Below are 19,765 nucleotides of genomic sequence, written 5' to 3' on the forward strand. Positions count from 1 at the left end.
ATTTATGGAAATGGGGGGTCTTGGACTTCCTCTTTGAAGTGTCCATTTAGGGATTTGTTTTGGAGATGGATGGCAGTTGGAGTGTGTGACAGAGGGAAGAGGAGGGGGTAGATCAGGGGTCAAAGGGGTCAGGAATTTGGGGATAAATCCGTGATGTGCCATAAGGCTGCCGGGTGATTGCAACAAGGTCTGGAAAGGAGTATTTGTTTATTTCTGTTGCAAATTTAAATTTCCTGAACACTCTAATCCTTAAAATAATAAATTGTGCTACTTCCTTTACAGTATTTATAAAAATGGCATTTAATAGTTAAATTGCATTTATAATATCAGAGTTAATATTTTCATTAAAACTCCATGTTGTTTTTTGGCGACCACTGTGGACCAAACATTAGTCTTTTCTCTTTGCTGATCTCATTCTGGACATTTGTAAGCAGTGATTTATTTTAAATGTCTGTATTATACAACTCAAAGAACAGTCAACACTGAAATTCACTCTAGTCTCCTGGTGTACACTTTTCTTATAATTGGTCTACAGAAATAATTGTGCATTTGTTGTAATTAATACCAAAGCTTGGATGCACAGAAATCCATACTAGTTTCTGATGCTTTAAATGTCTACTGTTATCTTCATTTGCAATTTCTTGATGTTTAAACTCAGACTTGTGGAAGGCTACATTAAACATTTTTGTTTCTTTTTTTGGCCTTGAGCATCGTTCTCTGGCATTACCCTTATCATTTCTATCAGCTCAGTCCTCACAGTAAAGTGCAGTGCTTTGTAAGTTATGGTGGTGATAATAATACATGGTAAACACAGCAGCAGCTGTCTTCCTCTCTTCTTTCCGTCGTCTCCATTACAGATCCACTGCTGTCTCCTCTGTTCCGTCTTTCCTCTAGTCCTGCTCCACCTGTCCCAGCCCAGCTGTCCCCTTCCTTCATGAGCCGGCCCACTCATTAGCCATCCCACATTGATACCCTACGCCTGCTTAGACAAGGTCACTTTCAAAATACAAAAGACTCCGTCTCATCAGCGTTGCTGTCAGCAAGAAGTGGTAGCTCCAGTACGCTGCAGTTTATATCACACACTCGGCCAGATATTTGCTCAAATGTGCATGCATGGTGATCAAAGCACCTAACACTACAACATTTCTACCTGCTGTCTTGACAGGAAATATTACAGAGTCTGAGGCATCCTTGTAGTAGACTTTAGGAGTGCAAAATAATGCTTGGTTAGGAGGTAGAGTAGAATAGAGTAGCCATGCTCCTAGGCTAATTTGATTCAGTTAGATGAAGCTTAGCTAGCTATTAGCTATCCTCAAATCAACTGGTGTCAATTTAGCGGTTCAGGCCTGTCGTTGAAGTTGTGAAATCTAATCATAAAGCAACAGAAGGAGCACATTTATCCCTCAGGAGTTGGTAAAGACCAAAGACGAAGCCAAAGGAACAGGATTTGTTTTAAAATCATTAAACAGCTATAGCACGTCCACATGAGTCCACACCTTTACGATACCTTCATGGCTGTCAGGCCCTAATATTTACAGAACGCTGCCTTTCACTTTCCGCCTCACAGCACGTGATAATCTTTGTTGGATGCAGTCTCAAACCTGACTGTCTCTGAGTAAATGTCAAGACAACATTTATAAGGATGTTTCTAAAATGTACAAAAATAAACAAAGCAACATAGGCTACGTCGTTATTGACGAGGGCTAGCAGGTCAGTCGGTCCTTTATATTCAAACATGTATCCCATGCAGGTAATGTTGGAACATTTTCAAGAGTGCAGCGCATGTGTGAAAGATGCTAATGTGGCTCTTTATATGCTGAATTAAGAGTCTATACAAAATGGCCTCATATGAATGTTGTGTTTTCAGCAAATGCACTGCCCCCTTTTGGCCAGAACATGAACGTTTTATTTCCTATGAAGAATTTTGTTTAGAAACAGAGATACGGTTAAAAAATATGAAAATAAAAGACAGGTCATGTAAAGGTACAACAAAAAAGTTTGTGAATTATTATTACCTTTTTTTGGGGGGGGGGGGGGTTATAATAGAAATGATTGCTGACTCACACACACACACACACACACACACACACACACACACACACACACACACACACACGCACACGCACACGCACACAACAAAAACTGAAAAGCTTTTTGGTGTTGTGTTTCCAGCATGGAGAGGCAGGTTGTGTTAATGGCAGTAAAGTGCCAAGTCAGAGAGCAGAAGTGAACTCTCTTCTCACTTGTTGTTCAGTCGTGGGACTCAGAGGGAGCTACAGGAGAAGTTCCAGTAAAGAGAGAGAGAGAAAGAGAGAGAGAGAGAGAGAGAGAGGAGGAACACACACACACAAACAGTATTCTTCTCCAGCATTACTAAGCCCTCCTACTGGTTTTCCATGGAAGCATGCAACAATATACCAAGAGTTGTTAGTGTTGTGTGCCACAAACAGACCAAAAACAACTGATAAATGAATGAATGACAAATGGTCAATTTACTGATCAGGGAGATTAATCCTGGACTCTTGCAAATCAGTGTTTTTAGTTTAATGCTTACATCCTCACATTTGAAGAAGCTACGAAACGTATATATATTGAAGGTCAATGTGTGAATAATCTTAGTAAAGTGTGTTAGCATGCTAATATGCTATAGCACTTTGAAAAGAAGGAACATCTGATCAAATGTAATAACAATGGAAAAGTTTAAATGAAATCTCATATTCGACCTTTGAGTTGTCACTTAGTAAAAATGTGTGGATTACAAAAGTAATTTTAAAGGGTTTAACATGCAGATACCAATGATTCATTTACATAGAGGTATTCAAATTAATGTAACATTTGATGTTTAGAGATAGACAAAACCCCTTGGGCTCTTGGAACTAAAGCAGAGTCAGGTTTTATTCAGGTTTTAAGAAAAAAAAACACTTGCAAAAAACATGATTTTAACTTCCTCATGAAGCATACTGAGAATGAAAAAATAAATCTCATTGAAAGTAGAAGTTGCTTCATTTGAGGAGTTCACAAAACCAAACGACTGCCAATCACTGCGCCAGACTGAACAAATAATCAATGCTGCTTCCTACCCCATCTCCCTGCACCACTTGTTTTCACTTAATCACCTCCGAACAGCTCCATCACATCACTCATAATACAAAACCCTTTCCAAACTGCTGCGCTTTGACCTTGTCTTCATTCATTCCCTGCATTGTTACCTGCTTCCCTTCATGTGCACAGGAACGCATGTGGAGTGTGCAAAGAGCAGCAGAAACATGTTATGTAACGTACCCCATCTGAATGAACCGACTCCCCTTTCGTTGAGGCGACTACAGCTCTTGATGTAGTAGTTGTTGTTTGATAATTGCATAATTTAGAGTAACTGTAGTGTTTTAAAGCCTGGGGGCAAATGCTTAAATTTGGGAGTAAGAGGAGGTGTTCCCCTGATGAGTTTAGCCCGTTCTGCTTTTACAAACACCCCGAAAACAGACATTTCTTTGGGGAAGAAGATGTTCAAACTGGTGCAAGATTGTGTTGATGCGGAGAATATGGGTGAAAAAGAAGGGGATGGATGAAGCTCTGTCTAAAGAGGGAAGGGGGAGGAGAGGAGAGGAGTGTGTTAAAAGAGGGAAACTAGAAGGCAGGGGGGCTGGTAGACAAAAGTGAGATAGGGGAGGGAGGAATGAGGAGAAGGAGGAGGGGGAGGCGGTGCTAAGGCAGACAGCAGGGAAGGAAAACTGAGAACAGTGGAGTGAAGTGAGAAGAGAGAGGAGGAGAGGAGGAAAATAAGGGGGCTTCCATTTGAAATTGTCGGGATATGAAGTCCTGTTGTGATTTGGAGTTAACAGCAGGAAGTTGGAGTTTTGCAAGGACGAGGTAGACGACTGGAGTTAAGGAGACAGGAGACAGGACTGGAGTGATTTTTTTACTTCTTTTTTTTTTTCCAAGCGAGACGGAGACAAGTAAAGGCAGCGATGCAGGGATCTCACTGGGGTGAGTGTGGTGTGTGTGTGTGTGTGTGTGTGTGTGTGTGTGTCAGTGTCTGCAGAAGCGTGTGTAAAATACTTGCGTATGTCTTCAAACTTGGGCTCTCTTTGCGCTGCTCCTTGTCCCAGGTTGGCTCTGCTTGCATGAATCTCCTATGGGAAACTTTGTCTTCATGAGCACCTTGAGTCAGCCTGAAGCCACTTAAAAGGGTGTCAGCTGCGGAAATGCCAATAATGGAAGGTGTGTAGCGGAAAGAGTTGAAGTCAAAAGTTGCTTGGCGGGCCTATTCTCATGGAAACACTGATTTTAACAGGGCTTGAATCTGGTTTAGGAATGCAAATTAAGGCAGAAAAAAGTCAGCGTGAGTTTCTAATATGTGCTTAAAATAAGATTTCAATGGTACAGTAGAGAAAAAAGGAGAGTAAAATGGTTAAGACTGGGCTTAGTAGCAGTGACACAAAGTTACTTTTCATGTTTCTGCTCCAAATGATCCTTCAGACGTTTGTCCAGCAAAAGTAGCCACTAACACGCCGCTATGGACTTTGGGAGGTGGGATGATGGGTTTTTGGTGGTGTGTGGGAGCACAGATTTTCTAATCCTGATCCTGGGTAATCTGCTCATTCTAGTCTATTGATTTGAAATTCCAGCCTGTAGAAAAGCTGTCCTATCCTTTGGACAGTTGGCCTGGAGGAGAAAGAAGAAGAAGCAGGAGGAGGAGGAGGGTGTTATTCAATCCGTCTGCCCACTGACTCTGAAGATAAGAAAGAGCATGAGGCAGCAGATATATTTCCAGCAGATCATTAAGCTGCATCTTCAAAGTCTGACCCTTACATGTTTTTGTACAGGAAAGTCAAAGAGAATCTTTGTTACTTTTGATGATTGGGCATTGTTTCTCTTCTGTCGTCCCCACACATGTAATTAGAAAACTTTTTTTGAACGTGGCCACATATTGTAGTTTGTTATGTGTCAGCAGATACATGTACTGTATGGTTAGAGCGGTTTGAGGCCTGTACACTCTTTGTAGTATCTGTCTATCTGAGGGTGTCATGTTGAGGTTTCGTTTGAATGCATGTTGGGTGAAGACTGTAATTACCAAGACTAGGTTTTGGCAGAGCTAGAAGGAGTGACGTTTGACTCCATAAACATTGTGGCTGTAAACGGGCAGGTGTCAAGACGCAAACGTTGGCGTATAGTTAAACTTGAGTTTTGTGGAGGAGGGGAGTTGGACTGGGTTAAGACATGGAGAAGATGGGTTACCTCATCTGCACTTAACAAAACAAATGAGGTAAATGTGAATCACGTGTTTCAGCAGATACGTACGTAACCCTTTCCAGCCCCGTTGACTCATGCTTAAAGTGTCTCTATGGTGTGTTTAAGTACAGCTATAAAGATTGTAAAGTAGCTCCAAATAAAAGGTAATGAGACCTTTAATTGCTGTTTCGCCTTTGGTCTTCCTGAGTTTTCTCATTCTGTCCAAGTTCAGATTTTATACCGCTCTTAGATTTGTTAACCTTATCATCCAACAAATCACTTCCTCAATCACAAATATTTTAATCTCTCTTAGGTTATCTTCTGTGTCTTTCCCTCTCTCTGGAAGGCTTTCGAGAGGAATTAAAGCTGGGGACTTGTACAGACACATGCTCATAAATCAAACTTGGAAAACAGCAAAATGTCACCTTTTGAAGGACGTCCAATTTGATGGAATTTGCCGTACTTGTAGATTTTTTAAACAATGATAACTTCAAATTATCAACTGCAGTGTATAGAAAAAGTGGCAAATCCTCAAGCATTGGCATTTTTGGGCTGTTAATGGTTCAATGATATTGTAAGTGGAGCAAATAACATTTCTCATTTTAAGAAGAGGGTATATGAGTCAAGTGAGAAGATGAGGATTCAGATAGAGTTGCGACTTCCCATCTTCAGGTCTGTCATTTTCCATACGTCCTGATCAGCTTGACATCATGATATTTACAGCGTGTACAGTCTTTTGATGAGAGGCATTAACACTGAATTAGGAAGACACGCCCTGTACAGGTTGCGGTCCAGGACAGCGCTCTATTGAGGTTCCACCATCAACGTCTTGAATGGCGTAACATCGGTGCCCCAGTGTGTGAATATACATTGCTTTACGGGGTATATAGCAGAAGAGAGAGAGGCATGGCGAAGTATCCTGCCTTCACATGGCAGCGTGGAGGCGCCAACAGACAGAAACACAGGAAAAGTGAGAGACAGCAAAAATTAGGAGTGGTCCAGGCTTCTTCTCGGTTTGCTGAATGAGTGTTTTCCACGCCAGTCTAAACCCCCCCCCCCCCCACACACACACACACACAACACACTTACTTCATCTTTTCTCCAATTTTCAGTTTGTCTGAACACACGTGTGCTTCTTCATCATGTGTGATATTTTCTTAGATGAATTATATGTCATACATCGAGGTTGGCACACTTGAAACTGAGGCGGTACTGCTTATGTAATAGCTGCTGTGGGACTCATTTGCCTGGCTGTTTTTAGTGCACAGGGTGTGTGGGCGGCATTGTGTGTGTTATTTTCTGCCTTGGCTTTGATCAGTGATTTCAAAAATAAAGCTTTGACACCTTTGCTGAGAAATGTTAGATATCTTGGCCTACTTTTCCTCATTGAATCCTGAAGTGAAGGAAGTAAAACAGCCTCTCCTATAATCAAGACTCCTGTCACTGCCCCCTCCTCATTCTCCCTCACATTGTGGGTCACATTGTCAGTCAAAAGTGTTGCTGCTTTCAGTGTGAGATAACAGGCCCCTTCTCTGTGCTGTCTGCTCTCTGTTAAACTAAAACAATAGCCCTCTACAGCCAGAGCAGCAGGGGGGAAGGAAGGGAAGTTTGGGAGGGAAAACGTGACTTCTCTCTCCGCATTTGGAACAATGAAGTCAGAGCAGCCCCAGCACCTGGATTTTCCAAAATACACTCAAGTAAACATCTTGCCAAAGACAAACGACCTGATAAAACTTCAAAGCTGCCCCACAAAATATTGTTCTCAATCAAAGTCAAGTAGTAAAGTCTGAACTGATCTTGACAAACAGTAGTCCTCTGGCCATGCTAATCCCCACGTCTCTACCACATGGCATTCTCGGTATTTCCAGTGTCTGCAGGTCTGACCACTGACCGCCGCTGGATAACTGTCAGTGGCTGGAAATACTCCTGGAAAATCCAACATTCACAGCAGACTAGGAATGTCAGCCATCTTCCTTTTTTTTTTTTACATAGTTACCTAAATTGGCTCCTTTGCCATCTGACTGTAATCCAGCACTTTCTAGCTTCAGAGTTTGGAAATGTGCTAAAAAACGTGTCCATAGTGTCTAATTAAAAATAGTTTGGTACTTGAATACATAGTTATTACTTTCTTATTCTTGGATCATATAGTTCTTGGTGTAACTTTTTAAAGGTCAGTCTTTTGAGTTAGCTTGGTAGCCTCCAGTGGAAACTTCAGGAAGTACTGACATTTTTACACTGGAGTATTTTTCACACTTAAGTACAACGAATACCCCTCTGTGTCTACATTTTAGACACAACATGCTAACTGGTTGCCCCTTTTTCACTGTATCAGGCCACAAGAGCACATTAACTACAGGCTACTTTTTACAAGCTTAGCCTGCTAGCTGCAGTTCACTATGAACATTAACACATAGTCAAATTGTGACTTCTGTCTTGAGTTAAATGTAGAAAAAAAGACATGAAAAAAAGAAAAGAAAATCTCTCTCTTACTCAATCCATTAGTTTAAGATATGAAGGGAAAAAAGCTCTGCTATCAGTCCAAACATTCTTGGACCATTAAGTGTTGTTATGATGAATGCAGGACGTTCATATTACAGCTTCACTTCTCATAAATGTTCATTAAAGTGGCACCAAGTAACATCAAGAATCCAGTGGAAACAAAAAACCACATCGTAGGATGATGCTTGTTTAAATATTCTCCTCACAGAGTCACTGTGATTGGCTAGTCATGTGCAAGCCAACTATGGCTGAAACATTTAAAAGACATATTGTAGAGCAGGGCACTCATAGACAAAGGTCAGACACATTTATGAAAAGGAAGATTTCAGTTTAATGTCACATGCAATCATCAAAATGTCTTATTATTTTACAAATGTTTATGAAACACTGTGTGCAACCTCTATTGGCTTGAGGGCACTAGAAACTAATATCTGAAACAGGACCCATAAATAAGTGATTGGCAGATTGTGTCCCCAAATTACCACAGTGTTTTCACAAGGCTCTGTCGCTACTTTCATGTAATCTAATTTCAATAGATTGCTGGCTGCTCTCCCTGTCAACCCCCACAGGGAGTTTCTCTGCAGTTATATACGTGTTTGTGCGTGTGTGTGTGTGTGTGTGATGTTGAAAAAAAATTCCTGTCCTCGATCACTCCACTCTCCAGCAGCCTCTCACGTCTGAATTGAGGCCAGATGCTTTGAGATGCTAAAGAGCCAACCTGTCTGCTGTCAGACCGTCTGACACACAGAACTCACTCACTCTTTCACTCATTCATTAACTCTTTCTTTCTTTCTTCCTATCTTCCTTTTTCCCACTTCTCTTGTGTCTCTTTCTCATTTGCATAAATGATGTGGGCCTCCGCTGCCATTGCAACACTTCCAAAAGGAGTAGGAAGCTAAAACAGCTACTAGTTTTTGTAAAAGAAGATTAGGGGGGGAAATTTAGCTGTGGGAGGATGTTCTGCCAATTACGCCATACCAAACTCATTTTTTATAGAAACTTTACTTCTCCTTTTGTGTTACATGGTAACATGGTTTCATGAAGTCAGATAGCTACAAGGCATGGATGCAAGAATTCGAAAGTTTTGTTAAGACACCCTGTTAGATTGCCAAAAAGGACAACATCACCCCAACTTGAATGAAAGGAAACTTGGCACTGAGGTGACGGGTTAATGAGGCCTCAGTAGTCACACACACACACACACACACACACTTGCACAAACGGCGAGATTTTAAAGCAAATCCATGTGGGGGTAGGTGACAGTGAGCCACCACGCAGACAGACAATCATTGTGTTGGAATGGAGGCCTATTATAACCTCAGGTCTTCTGGCAGAACATTAAAGGACCTCTCTTATTTTACACTTGGGTCGGCTGACTTCATCCCAATACCATTTTCTTGCCTGTTTGAAGTGTTATTGTGCAGTTTCAGTCAGTATGACAAATGATTGGGATAGTAGTTCAAGTGAAAACTGATTGCCTGGTGAGGTATTATGTGTGTCAGTGTGCTGCTGCCTTGCCTGTGCTTGTGGATTTCCTTTTGTCAGCAGCCGAGGAGGATTATTGTGACTCACCTGGCTTGTGGATTTTCTCTTTACTGAACTGTCTGTCTGTCTGTCTGTCTGTCTGTCTGTCTGTCTGTCTGTCTGTCTGTCTGTCTGTCTGTCTGTCTCACTCTCTCCATCCACAGAGATCTCAGGATTAATCAAGGCCACCCAGGCTCTGTGTACATAAGTAGGATATTTCTCCTGGTCTGAACAAGCTCAAACTGTTTCATAACATCCTGCTTTAATATGGAAACTCCTCTCCTTTTTTTGTACCCTCCTGGAAGTGACTCCCCATTAAAGAAGAACAAACACTTTTTTTATGAATGGTCCTGATTATAGCTTGAATACTGATACTTTTGCCCTCCATAGAGTGCCTGCTCCAACACACGCATTTTATACCTTTCACCTGTTGCTTTGGTCTTCACGCTGGCTTTTCCCTCGGTTAGACACGCTGCTGTGCTCATGTTAAAGAAGGGTCAGATGAAAATCTAGCTGCATAGACCAGTGAGCAGGGAGTTGAGGGAAATGGGGGATGGAAAAGGAAAGAATGACAGGAGAGCGGTGAAGCAATAATCCGACCCAGGAAGAGAGGAAAGGGATATGGGGGAAAATAGGAACAGGAAGGAACGATGAAAGTGGAGGAAGGAGGTGGAAGACCCTTGAAATATGGCAGTTTTACTGGGATCAATATTTGAACCTTCAACAACAAATTTCATTTCATCAATAGATGACTTTGTGCGGGATGAAAGGGATCCATTTTATTGATAAACATGAAGATCGCCAAACTTTACAGAACACTTCAGCACTTTGAGTGACTCTGGTGTTAGCTTCAAATTTACAGTTTGTCTTGTCCCTGTTGTTTGTTTCTTTCTACAAACAACAGGAAAAATTTAATTGGTATTAAATGTCATAAATGGCAGTCGGTCTGTGCACTCAGCACAACTGCAAATCAGTGGCAAAGGGTGACAACATACACCTATAATGTCTCAGCTTTTACGGGATGGGGACAAGAAAGTCCACTGAAGCTCCTGTATGTGTGTCCTTAGCCATAAGGTCACATTGTTAATGCATGGTGACAATTCTTTTACTTTGTGTCTCTTATCTTAACAATATCTGAGACCCACGGTGGAGGGAAGAAGATAAAAAAGAGCAAATAAAATCGACACAAGTGAAATTTCCATTACTCAGCAGTAGAGGGGATGGGTTTTGATAGGAAACAATGTCTGCCTTCACATTTGATTTCCCTGCTGGGAGATCTTAAGGTGCTCAGACTTCTGTGCCTGTCTGCTGGCCAAATCATGTCCAAACTGGATTACAGTTGCCAAGTGTTGCTAAGATCTCAGGGCCTCTTTGGAGCCTCTCTTTCAGGACTACCTGGTATTGGAATTCCCCTTAAACCCCCTGCACAGCCCCCTCCTCCTCCTACCAGCCTGCCTTTGTGTCCTTGCTCCTAAACCCACTTCTGCTTGGTTCTTGCTTTTTCTGACTCTCTCCTGTGCCCAGCAGAGTCTCCGGAACAGCTCAGAGGTTGCGTGTGATTGCAGTGCGTGATCTCCTGCTGCAGAATAATGGGCTTTTTCTCTCCCTTGTTATTAACAGACTTATCATAACAGGATTATTTCCCGTCACAATCCCCACCTCTGGATCTTGTTAGAAAGCTACCTGGGAACCTCTTTCTTCTGTCAGTCCTGCTCACACTCATCCAGGGGCCTGTCAGTGGCATGCGGAGGACAAACCTTCACAACCCCCTCGATGTATTCACGGCTCCTTTCAGAGGCAGTGGGGCTGATTTAAGCTATTCAGCATCATTTGATAGTTTAAAAGTGTCAGGATGTGGTGTTAAGTGGCCCCTGGTTGACCCCATAAGAGTTGGCTGCACCACTATAGGAGTTATTTTTGAACACTAAGTCAAATGCTTTGCAGAGAGAACGCCTCATGAAAGACTATCAGAGTGATTTCAGGCACTTGAGATGCTTACTATTATTAGAGATGACTGTTTTGTTTCTTTTCCTCTCTTGTGCTGCTGACAGCAGAGGAGGATGCATGTAACGAGGAAGGTGGAGGAAGAGGTGAGGTTGGCGGTAGGAATGGTGGAAGCATTTTTGTTTTACTTTTTTTAGAGGAATGCAGTGGGAGGCAAAGAGAGAGGAACAGCCAGTGAGAAACATCCGAGGGAGAAAATTGGCTTTTTGGATTTGTTGCCAGAGTAGCCGGAACAAAACCAGACCCTTGAAGGTCACAGGGGTGGGAGGAGAGAATCAGACCAGCTCCTCCCATCAGGGGGTCACAGAGAAAGGGCTTGGGGGGTCACGGTTGACGGTCTCAAGGGGTTGTTAATTCTATTATCCCTGCCTGAGAGGTCCTTGTCAAGGCTGGGAGAGAAGGAGAGGTGGGAACGGCAGGATAAAAGGCAAAAGGAGGTTGTGTGGCGAGATTACTTTGAAATGGGAAGTGATCACATAGCACAAATATCTTTATCTCTTTGACTCATGTGAACTCATGAAGTCTGGCTTTACTTTTTAACCTCTCTTTGATCCCTGTCACGTACACACAGATTCAGAGTTTAGTTCACGTGGGTTAAACTTTCTCATCCTTTACTTAATGATAATGAACAAATACCAAACACCAAATCCCATTAGATATTTCTCTTCTTACCTTTAAGTTCTTTCTTGTTCTGTTTTATTCCATTATGTCTTAACTGTTCTGCTAAAAATGAATATTCAACCATGTGTTCATATGTTAGCAAAATCACATACTTAAAAGCCTTGCTTTTAAGTTCCAAGACCTCCTAACTTGCCACCTCTGCACATCTGGCCAGTTACTACCTACCTACCTCTTGAAGGCATGGACAATTTACACAAATTTAATTCTAAAGTGACCTTTATACTTCAAACTAATTGCTAGCTTGACCTTGGAAAAAAAGGAGACCCGCTCATAACTTTCTCACACTGCTACTGAAGGGGGCTGCAAACAACAAAACCACTGTTTTACATATGGAAAGAGTTGTTTTTAAAGAGTACAGACAACTGCACATCCCTGGGTTTCATTAGCCAACTGTGTGGAAGCTCTACTAACTGGGTGAACGTCGAGGTTCAACTCTGTGGAGGTCTCTGAGGAGAGATCGTGTGAAAAGTTACAAACTTTTCCTGTTTGTACCAATCGTCTGCCCTTTACTGTGTCCATTTGAAGAAAGTCTCTAAATGTGGACTTTGTTTATGATAAGACAAATAGAATGATTAAAGGGATACTTCACCTATTTACATGAAGCTTTGCCCTGAGACAAGGAAAATGTGTTTTTCTTTGCCTGGAAGTTTTCTTCATGTGATGCAATATGACGCTTTTTGCATCACATGAAGAAAACTTTCAAGCAAAGAAAAACACATTTTTCTCGTCTCAGGGCAAAATGAGGGTTGGATTCATGACCATTCTCCACTACTACCATGTTTCTAATGATACAAAGCTTCATGTAAATGGATGAAGTATCCCTTTAACACACACCACAGCTAATAAAGTTTTTTTTTTAAAGAATGTCAAGACTATAAGAATTTTTACAAGTAGTAGTAGTGCTTTACTGTAATGTTGCTAGATTATTAAAGAAATACATATTCTGAGTCACAATATGCAGACGCCTCTTGCTACTAGCTGCAATCTGATAACAATTTGTTCGACAAAAACTGGTGTTCATATACTTCTATGGCTATCATATGTGTGGGTTTATTTTTGACAGTTCAGCTGCTTTGTTAATTTCATTTTTGTATCCACACTGCAAATTAAGTGTGAGTGGATGTTCATTTACTTTCCCAGTGCTGTATGTGTGCACATTTGTAGCCCTGACAGACTGTGTGCAGCCATCGCTGGCATGGATTATTCCACTTGGCCAGACAGATTTGGTTTGGCACGACAGGCTCAGGATATGTGTCCCCTCTCTGTCCCGCGGGGACATCTAACACTGATAATACTATCTGCAAATGTAAGACTTAATCTGCTGCCTCTTACTGTGTTAATATTATGTATTCATGTTCCTCATCCTAAAAATAGAGCTGAGACCAAGTGAGGCCCTGATTCTGCCTTCAAAGATGTTTTGATAGAATTGTGAGCGTTGTGATCAGCAGACAGTGAGGGGTTCGGTTTTCAAATCGCTTTAGTTGCAGAACACAGATGAGTGCTCGCCAGGTTCAGACGGGGACGTTCAGGAAAATTTCAGAGCAGCAGCACATGGTGATGACCGTGACTCATTTTCTCTCCATGTGTCTGTTTCATCCTGAGTATTTACTTAATCCATCCTCTTTTTCTTTTCTTTTTTACCTCCCTGCCGTTAATGACACTGACAATTAGCATCAGAGATGAAGAGTGTGTTTAATGAAGGGTGGGACTTTGCTGTGGGGGGACTGGGGACCCACTCCCTCTGGGGAAATCTTTTAAATAAACAGCTGTAAAGTGGCTAAGGCGGTTATTTTAAATCATTTCAAAAAGGCAAAATGAATTATTTGAGAGACACATATTACAGCTAAGCAGGCTTAAGGGCCATCCACTTGGTTGTGAAGACATGGGCAAATGAAAAAATGGAAATCCTTTTCAACAGAGCATTTCAAACATGTTGCATTAAAGCAGTTACTTTTGAAAAATGAAGCAAATGCAAAGGTGCAACAAAGCAAAAGTTCCTTGAGTGTCCACTTGAAGCTGACTGCAAAAAGCCAAGGACTCCCTATTAGAGCACATATTGCAATGCCCATTTTAACAGCAGAAGTAAACACATTTACAGCTTGGTACAAAAAACAGCCAGCCTTTTTTTTTGTCTCTATTGCTCTTCTTTAGTGCTACAAACTGCACAAGGAGGGAATTGTTTTCAAACATAACATTTAGAATTCATAAAGGCTGAGAGCTGTGCATAATTAGACCCAAAAATGTTTGTAACTGATTCGATTGACAGGCAGGCATGTTGGAGCTGTTTCCCAAGAGGCTAGGCTTCATTTTTAGATTATCCTGTTACTACTGGCCTTAAACTGTTGGATTTTTAAAAGTTGTTTTCATCATTTGGAGAACGCTAGTGTAGCGTAACTTAAGGGTGTATTAAATTGGGCGCCAGACAGACCACTAAGTCCGTCAATACATTATATGAAAGTAAATTAAAGCACACTACGAAGCAAAATTAAATCAAGTTGAAATCCATATATTTAACACAAATTCAGGACAAACAAACATTTCATTCTTTGGGTAACTTTTGAAACACAACATAACCAAAAATGTCCCAACACTTTGGGGTTTTATAACCCTCAAAAAACAGTCCAAAGTTTATGTCCGTTCAAAAAATGAAAAATACATTAATGAAGCAAAAGGAGCTTGAGAGCTGAGTGGGTGTGTGTGGGGGAGTGTGTGTGTGGGTATCTTATAGTGGGTAAAAAGGAAGGGGAGCCTGGTTTGGGAAAACAGGGGAAGTCTGGAGATGAGGTAGGAGAGAGAGGGGGGGATATCACCTGTCCAGGGTTTTTTGGAGTAGAGAGGTTGAGTTGACAGTCGTCTTCTCCCAGTCATTCAAACATGAACTGATCCATGCCGACTGGATCATGCAGATCCCAGCCCTCAACAATCCCAGTAGAACCCACAGTGGTTGAAAGATCCAGAGAACCAAGGCAAAAAACTCCAAAAGTTCAGCACCTCCACAAAAACATTAAAGGGCTTTACCTCCTTTCCACCTTTCTCCTTTCTTCTCCACTGTCTGTCTCTTTTTTCCTGTTTTCACTCTCACCTTTCCCCAGGTGCAATCACTCCTAATCTTCTTCCCTCCAAGACACGCCCCTTTTTTCCCCTTTCCACTCTCACACCTTTCCCAGGTGCAATCACTCCTAATTTCTTTCCCTTCAATGACACGCCCCTTTTCCCTCTGCTGTGCAGCAGGTTGCCTCTGCACCCTGACTGCTACACTAGAGAGATGATGAGCTAGATGTGCACGTGTGAGCAACAAAGATATTAATTCAGCCAACTCAATGCCTTCTTCTTTGATAGTTGGTTGGAGTCAGTATTTCCAAAATGACAATCCCTGTCCAGGCGTCATATCACCTCTTCAGACACCAATGGTTCACGTCACTAAGACTAGGTTTTTGTAGACAGTATGAAACATTTTTTTTAGTCTGACAGTTTAACCAATGGTTGCCTTTATATAGAGTATACATTTAAAATGCTTTCTTTTTTCTCTATCTCGTCAGAGTGTTTGGCGTGTCTGAAGCCGTTGGGGTGCCATGGCTCTGGTTCAGGCACTTCCTGTCACTGTGACTGACCACCCCAACCCAGGTCTTGACGTCCAGCAGTGCCGGCCACTGTCATCCCATTCCCCCTCCGGCCCTTGCCCTGGCCCCTGTGGTCCCTGCAGCTCTGGGACAGCCATGGGTTCTGTCAGCAGCCTCATATCAGGCCGGACGTACCAGGAGAGGCACTGCCGGGCCGCCAGCGAGTTCACCACCAAGTCCCGCCGCTCCACACCGGCCACCAGCTGCTTCCGACTCCAGGATAACACCCTCCGTAGCACGAGCTCCCTAGAGCAGCTGCTGGCTATCAGCAACCAAACACTTCCCCAGGCCCAAGTTCTTCCTCCACCGCTGCCCACCAAAAAGCAGCCAAGGCCAGGTAACTCTGCTGGGACAGGCAGTGGAACAGTTGCAGGAGTAGTTGGTGCTGGTGAGACTAATGGGAACTTTGGGCATGTGAGCAATGAGGGGGTTGCTGGGGACTGGAAAGACAACCAGGCACTGGCAGCTGTGAGCCCATGCAGTGACTCTGAGGACCAAAGGGACAACAGGACACTGAATGGCAACATTGGAGGGCCCCCTCCTAAACTCATCCCAGTTTCTGGACAGTTAGAAAAGGTAAGAGGGGTAGATGGGTGATAAGTCTAAAAGCTAATACATGTTTTCAAGGCTAACACTGTGGGGTGTCTGATTAGACTTACTGGGTGATAAAGTGTTTGAGACTGCTCTGCAAGCATTTCTTTAGATACTATGGTACTGGGACAAATTTAAAGACTCGGAATAAAACCTACCAACATCTAAGGAAGATCAGAAACCATTTCCGTATTCCTACTTATAATTAGCTCGGTTTTATGTGGAGTAGAAAACTGTTATCCTGTGGTGTAAAGAAGACCTTCAGCATGATATTGAATTCCACTCCCCTTCCTTACCTGAACGTATTCATATATACACACACAAATGTCTTCTTTACATGCTGTGACATCAAATATCATAGCAAGGACATATTTATTGTATTACAAACCGTAGTCATGAGTATTTTTGCTGCATGTGCTCCCTTTTTTTAACAGCAGGTTGCCTCAGCTGTCTGATTGGCTATTTATTATCATTGATCTTGAGGAAACTTAATCAGCGGCCTGACAGGCTCACATGGACCATTTGACAGCTCCTCACCTTGCTCAGACATCATGATCAATGTTGGGGCTCACTTACAATCAGTGATGTAATTATTCGAAGTTGAGGAAGATCGTTAAGAAAAATGCTTACAGAACATGTTGAGGAGCTTTCGTCCCCTCTGTCTTCATCTCCTCCTCATCTTCCTCTTTGTTTATCTGCCCTTTAATCAGATTTCCTCTGTCCTCTCCTCTTTCACTTTCCCCCTCTTGGCTGGTTTTGTATGTTACATGATAGGAAAATCATTAAGAAAATTGTGTAATGAAGCCCATGAATATCAATTAAACCAAATTAAACTAATCAGAGCCTGGAGGGCTGACCTGCCAGCATATCACTCACCCCTTACTAATGAGTTTTATTCAGCCGTTGCTAATTAGCATAGCTTTGCTTTTATAAATCACTTATGATTTCAATTTTTTTTAAATTTTAGAACATGGAGAAAGTGCTGATCCGTCCTACGGCCTTCAAACCAGTTGTCCCCAAGAACCGTCACTCCGTGCATTACTTATCACCGAGGCCAGGGGGAAGCAGTCTGTCAGAGAGCCAGGCCAGCCTCAACCTCCTGCTGCCCCTTGGAGGGTCCAACAGCTCCCATAGCACAAATGGCAACGGAGGGAGCAGCACTTCAAGCTCCGATGGTAAGCGCAACTCCTTCAGCGGAGGTCGAAATGCTCGGAGCAGCCAGTCCTGCTCCATGTCCGATTCAGGGAGGAACTCCCTCTCCAGCCTCCCTACTCACAGCAGCACGGGCTACAGTCTGGCCCCCAGTGAGGGCTCCAGCTCTGGGTCTGGTACCGGGGGGCAACTGGAGCCCTCCAGTCTGGGTAGAAACACTTCAGGTGGGAGTGGGAGCCATAACCACACTAACTCAGACAGTGGACGCTCCTCGTCCAGCAAGAGCACAGGCTCGGGGTCGCTCAGTGGGCGCGGGCAGCCCCTGTCGGACAGCGGGTCCTGTGGCCACTCGCCGCCACCGGTGGAGGGCTATGAGACGGTGGTGAGGGAGCTGGAAGAGAAGCTGAGGGAGCGAGATCTGGAGCTCCAGCAGCTCCGGGAAAATCTGGATGAGAATGAAGCTGCAATTTGTCAGGTGAGATATCAAGACATTCACACTGACTAAACTGTGGTCAAATACCACAGCTCTTGTAAAATACCCAATAAAGAAAATGATGTCATTCTGATGTAGTACAAAGAAACACTAATTGGTGCCCTTTGCTCTGAAAGGTGTATGAGGAGAAGCAGCGGCGCTGTGAAAGAGAGATGGAGGAGCTGAGACAGAACTGTTCAACGAAGATGAAGCAGACCTCTCAGAAGGCTCAGAGGGCACAGCAGGTGCTACAGTTACAGGTTTGTGTAGATTCATCCTTAAGATGCGAGTCTCAGGATTCATAATCTGAGGCTTCACGTCTTGACTCTGCATCGACCAAACTGCTCCAGTGTGTAGGGCAGATATGCAAAAAATGGATCTGTGTGTGTTTTTAGGTGTTTCAACTACAGCAGGAGAAAAAGAAGCTGCAGGAAGACTTCTCCTCTCTGCTGCAGGACAGAGAGACTCTGGAGAGGAGGTGTGCCACCATCCAGAGGGAGCAGACCCAGCTGGGTCCACGGCTGGAGGAGACCAAATGGGAGGTGAGAGAGAGTCAGACCCTGGAAAAGGTGTTAGATTCAACACCTCTCACTCTACTGTTGACTCACTAATAAAGCATTAATTACCCTTTAAAGAAAGACATTAAAATACATCAAACTAGGTTAAATTAACCTAATTCATGCTTCTAATCATGGCAGGAAGCTAGGTTTACCTTTCAAGGAATAAACAAATCGTCATTTTTCCAGGGTTTGGAGTGCTCTCTCTGAAGTTTTTTCTCTGGTCCTTTCAGGTATGTCAGAAGTCAGGAGAGATCTCCCTCCTTAAGCAGCAGCTGAAGGAGATCCAGTCAGAGCTTAGCCAGAAAGCCGGAGACATTGTGGTGCTGAAGGCTCAGCTGAGAGAGGCCCGTTCTGAACTGCAAGCTAGCCAGGCTCGATCCCAGGAGGCCCAGGCTGCCCTGAGGACGCGAACCTTGGAGCTGGAAGTCTGCGAGAACGAACTCCAGAGGCGCAAGAGCGAGGCGGAGCTGCTTCGTGAGAAAGTGTGCCGTTTGGAGGAAGAGTCTGTCCGCCTACGTGACACCCTTACTAATCATAATGGACATCTACCTGGAAATGTAAATATGAAGGGCCAATGCATGAGCCTCACCCTTCAGCAGAGTAGAAGTATGGGAGGCAGAGGAGGTCCAAGTCCCTGCATGTACCGTGATGGAGATGAGGCTCATCTGGTGTGGGGAGGAGAGAGTGATGAAGCAAAGGCTCAGAGGCAGAATGCAGAGGCAGTGCTGGGACTCAGACAACAGGTACACATTTCTATTGTCCCTCTTTTCCAGGCATCAGTACTAACTACACTCATACCGTTCCTATTTTATACCCATCATGAATCACTATATGATACAATAAAATACAATATGAAAATGTAGTACGATCTGATACAGTGCGGTATGGTAGGATAGGATATGACATGATACACTTTCTCACCCCCTGTGGAAACTTCCGTTGGACTTAATCACTTCTCTGTGTTTCATAAGAATATGTCCCTTTTAAGATGCACATTATAACTTTTAAAAACAAAGTATTCTTCTTTAGCTTTGCAGTTTTATCTTTAGCAAGACCTATCTTTTTTTTTTTACTACAAAACATGACATGGAGTATAAAGTCCTTTCTTTCGGCCTCATGATGTTTCTCAAGTTAACTAACATTTTCTTTTGCGCTTTACAGTAAGGAAGCATTGTACCCTTTTGAAGTATTGAAGTATTGCTGGTTTTTGCTACATTTCTCTTTCTGTGTTTCTCAGGTGGACAGGCTGAAGGCTGAACTCATGTACGAGAGGAGAACGAGTGAGGAGCAACTTTCACACTTTGACGATGAGAGGCGGGTGTGGCACGAGGAGAAGGAAAAGGTTAAATGTTTTTTCTTGTTTGTCAATATGTGTTTATCATCAATTCCTTGATAAACCAAGGTTATTTAAACATTTCTAAAGAATACTTAAA

The 19,765-nt window shown here is 42.9% G+C and overlaps 1 protein-coding gene across 2 annotated transcripts in view; it reads left to right on the top strand.

The window, feature by feature from the left end:
* Nucleotides 1-19,765, top strand: part of lzts2a (leucine zipper, putative tumor suppressor 2a) — a 41,823-nt gene that overhangs the window by 18,346 nt on the left and 3,712 nt on the right. Inside the window, exons 1-7 of one of the 2 annotated variants that reach the window (XM_079362933.1) lie at nt 3,718-3,984; nt 15,477-16,133; nt 17,116-17,775; nt 17,910-18,032; nt 18,168-18,314; nt 18,563-19,075; nt 19,570-19,674. In XM_079362933.1, coding sequence (XP_079219059.1) covers nt 15,510-16,133; nt 17,116-17,775; nt 17,910-18,032; nt 18,168-18,314; nt 18,563-19,075; nt 19,570-19,674 — 2,172 coding nt within the window. In that variant the 5' untranslated portion in view covers nt 3,718-3,984; nt 15,477-15,509. Of the gene's footprint in view, nt 1-3,717; nt 3,985-15,476; nt 16,134-17,115; nt 17,776-17,909; nt 18,033-18,167; nt 18,315-18,562; nt 19,076-19,569; nt 19,675-19,765 lie in introns of those variants that run through there. The other variant, XM_079362932.1, reaches the window with a different exon arrangement.

The sequence above is a fragment of the Symphodus melops genome, assembly GCF_947650265.1.
Source record: "Symphodus melops genome assembly, chromosome: 15".
In the NCBI taxonomy this organism is placed as follows: domain Eukaryota; kingdom Metazoa; phylum Chordata; class Actinopteri; order Labriformes; family Labridae; genus Symphodus; species Symphodus melops.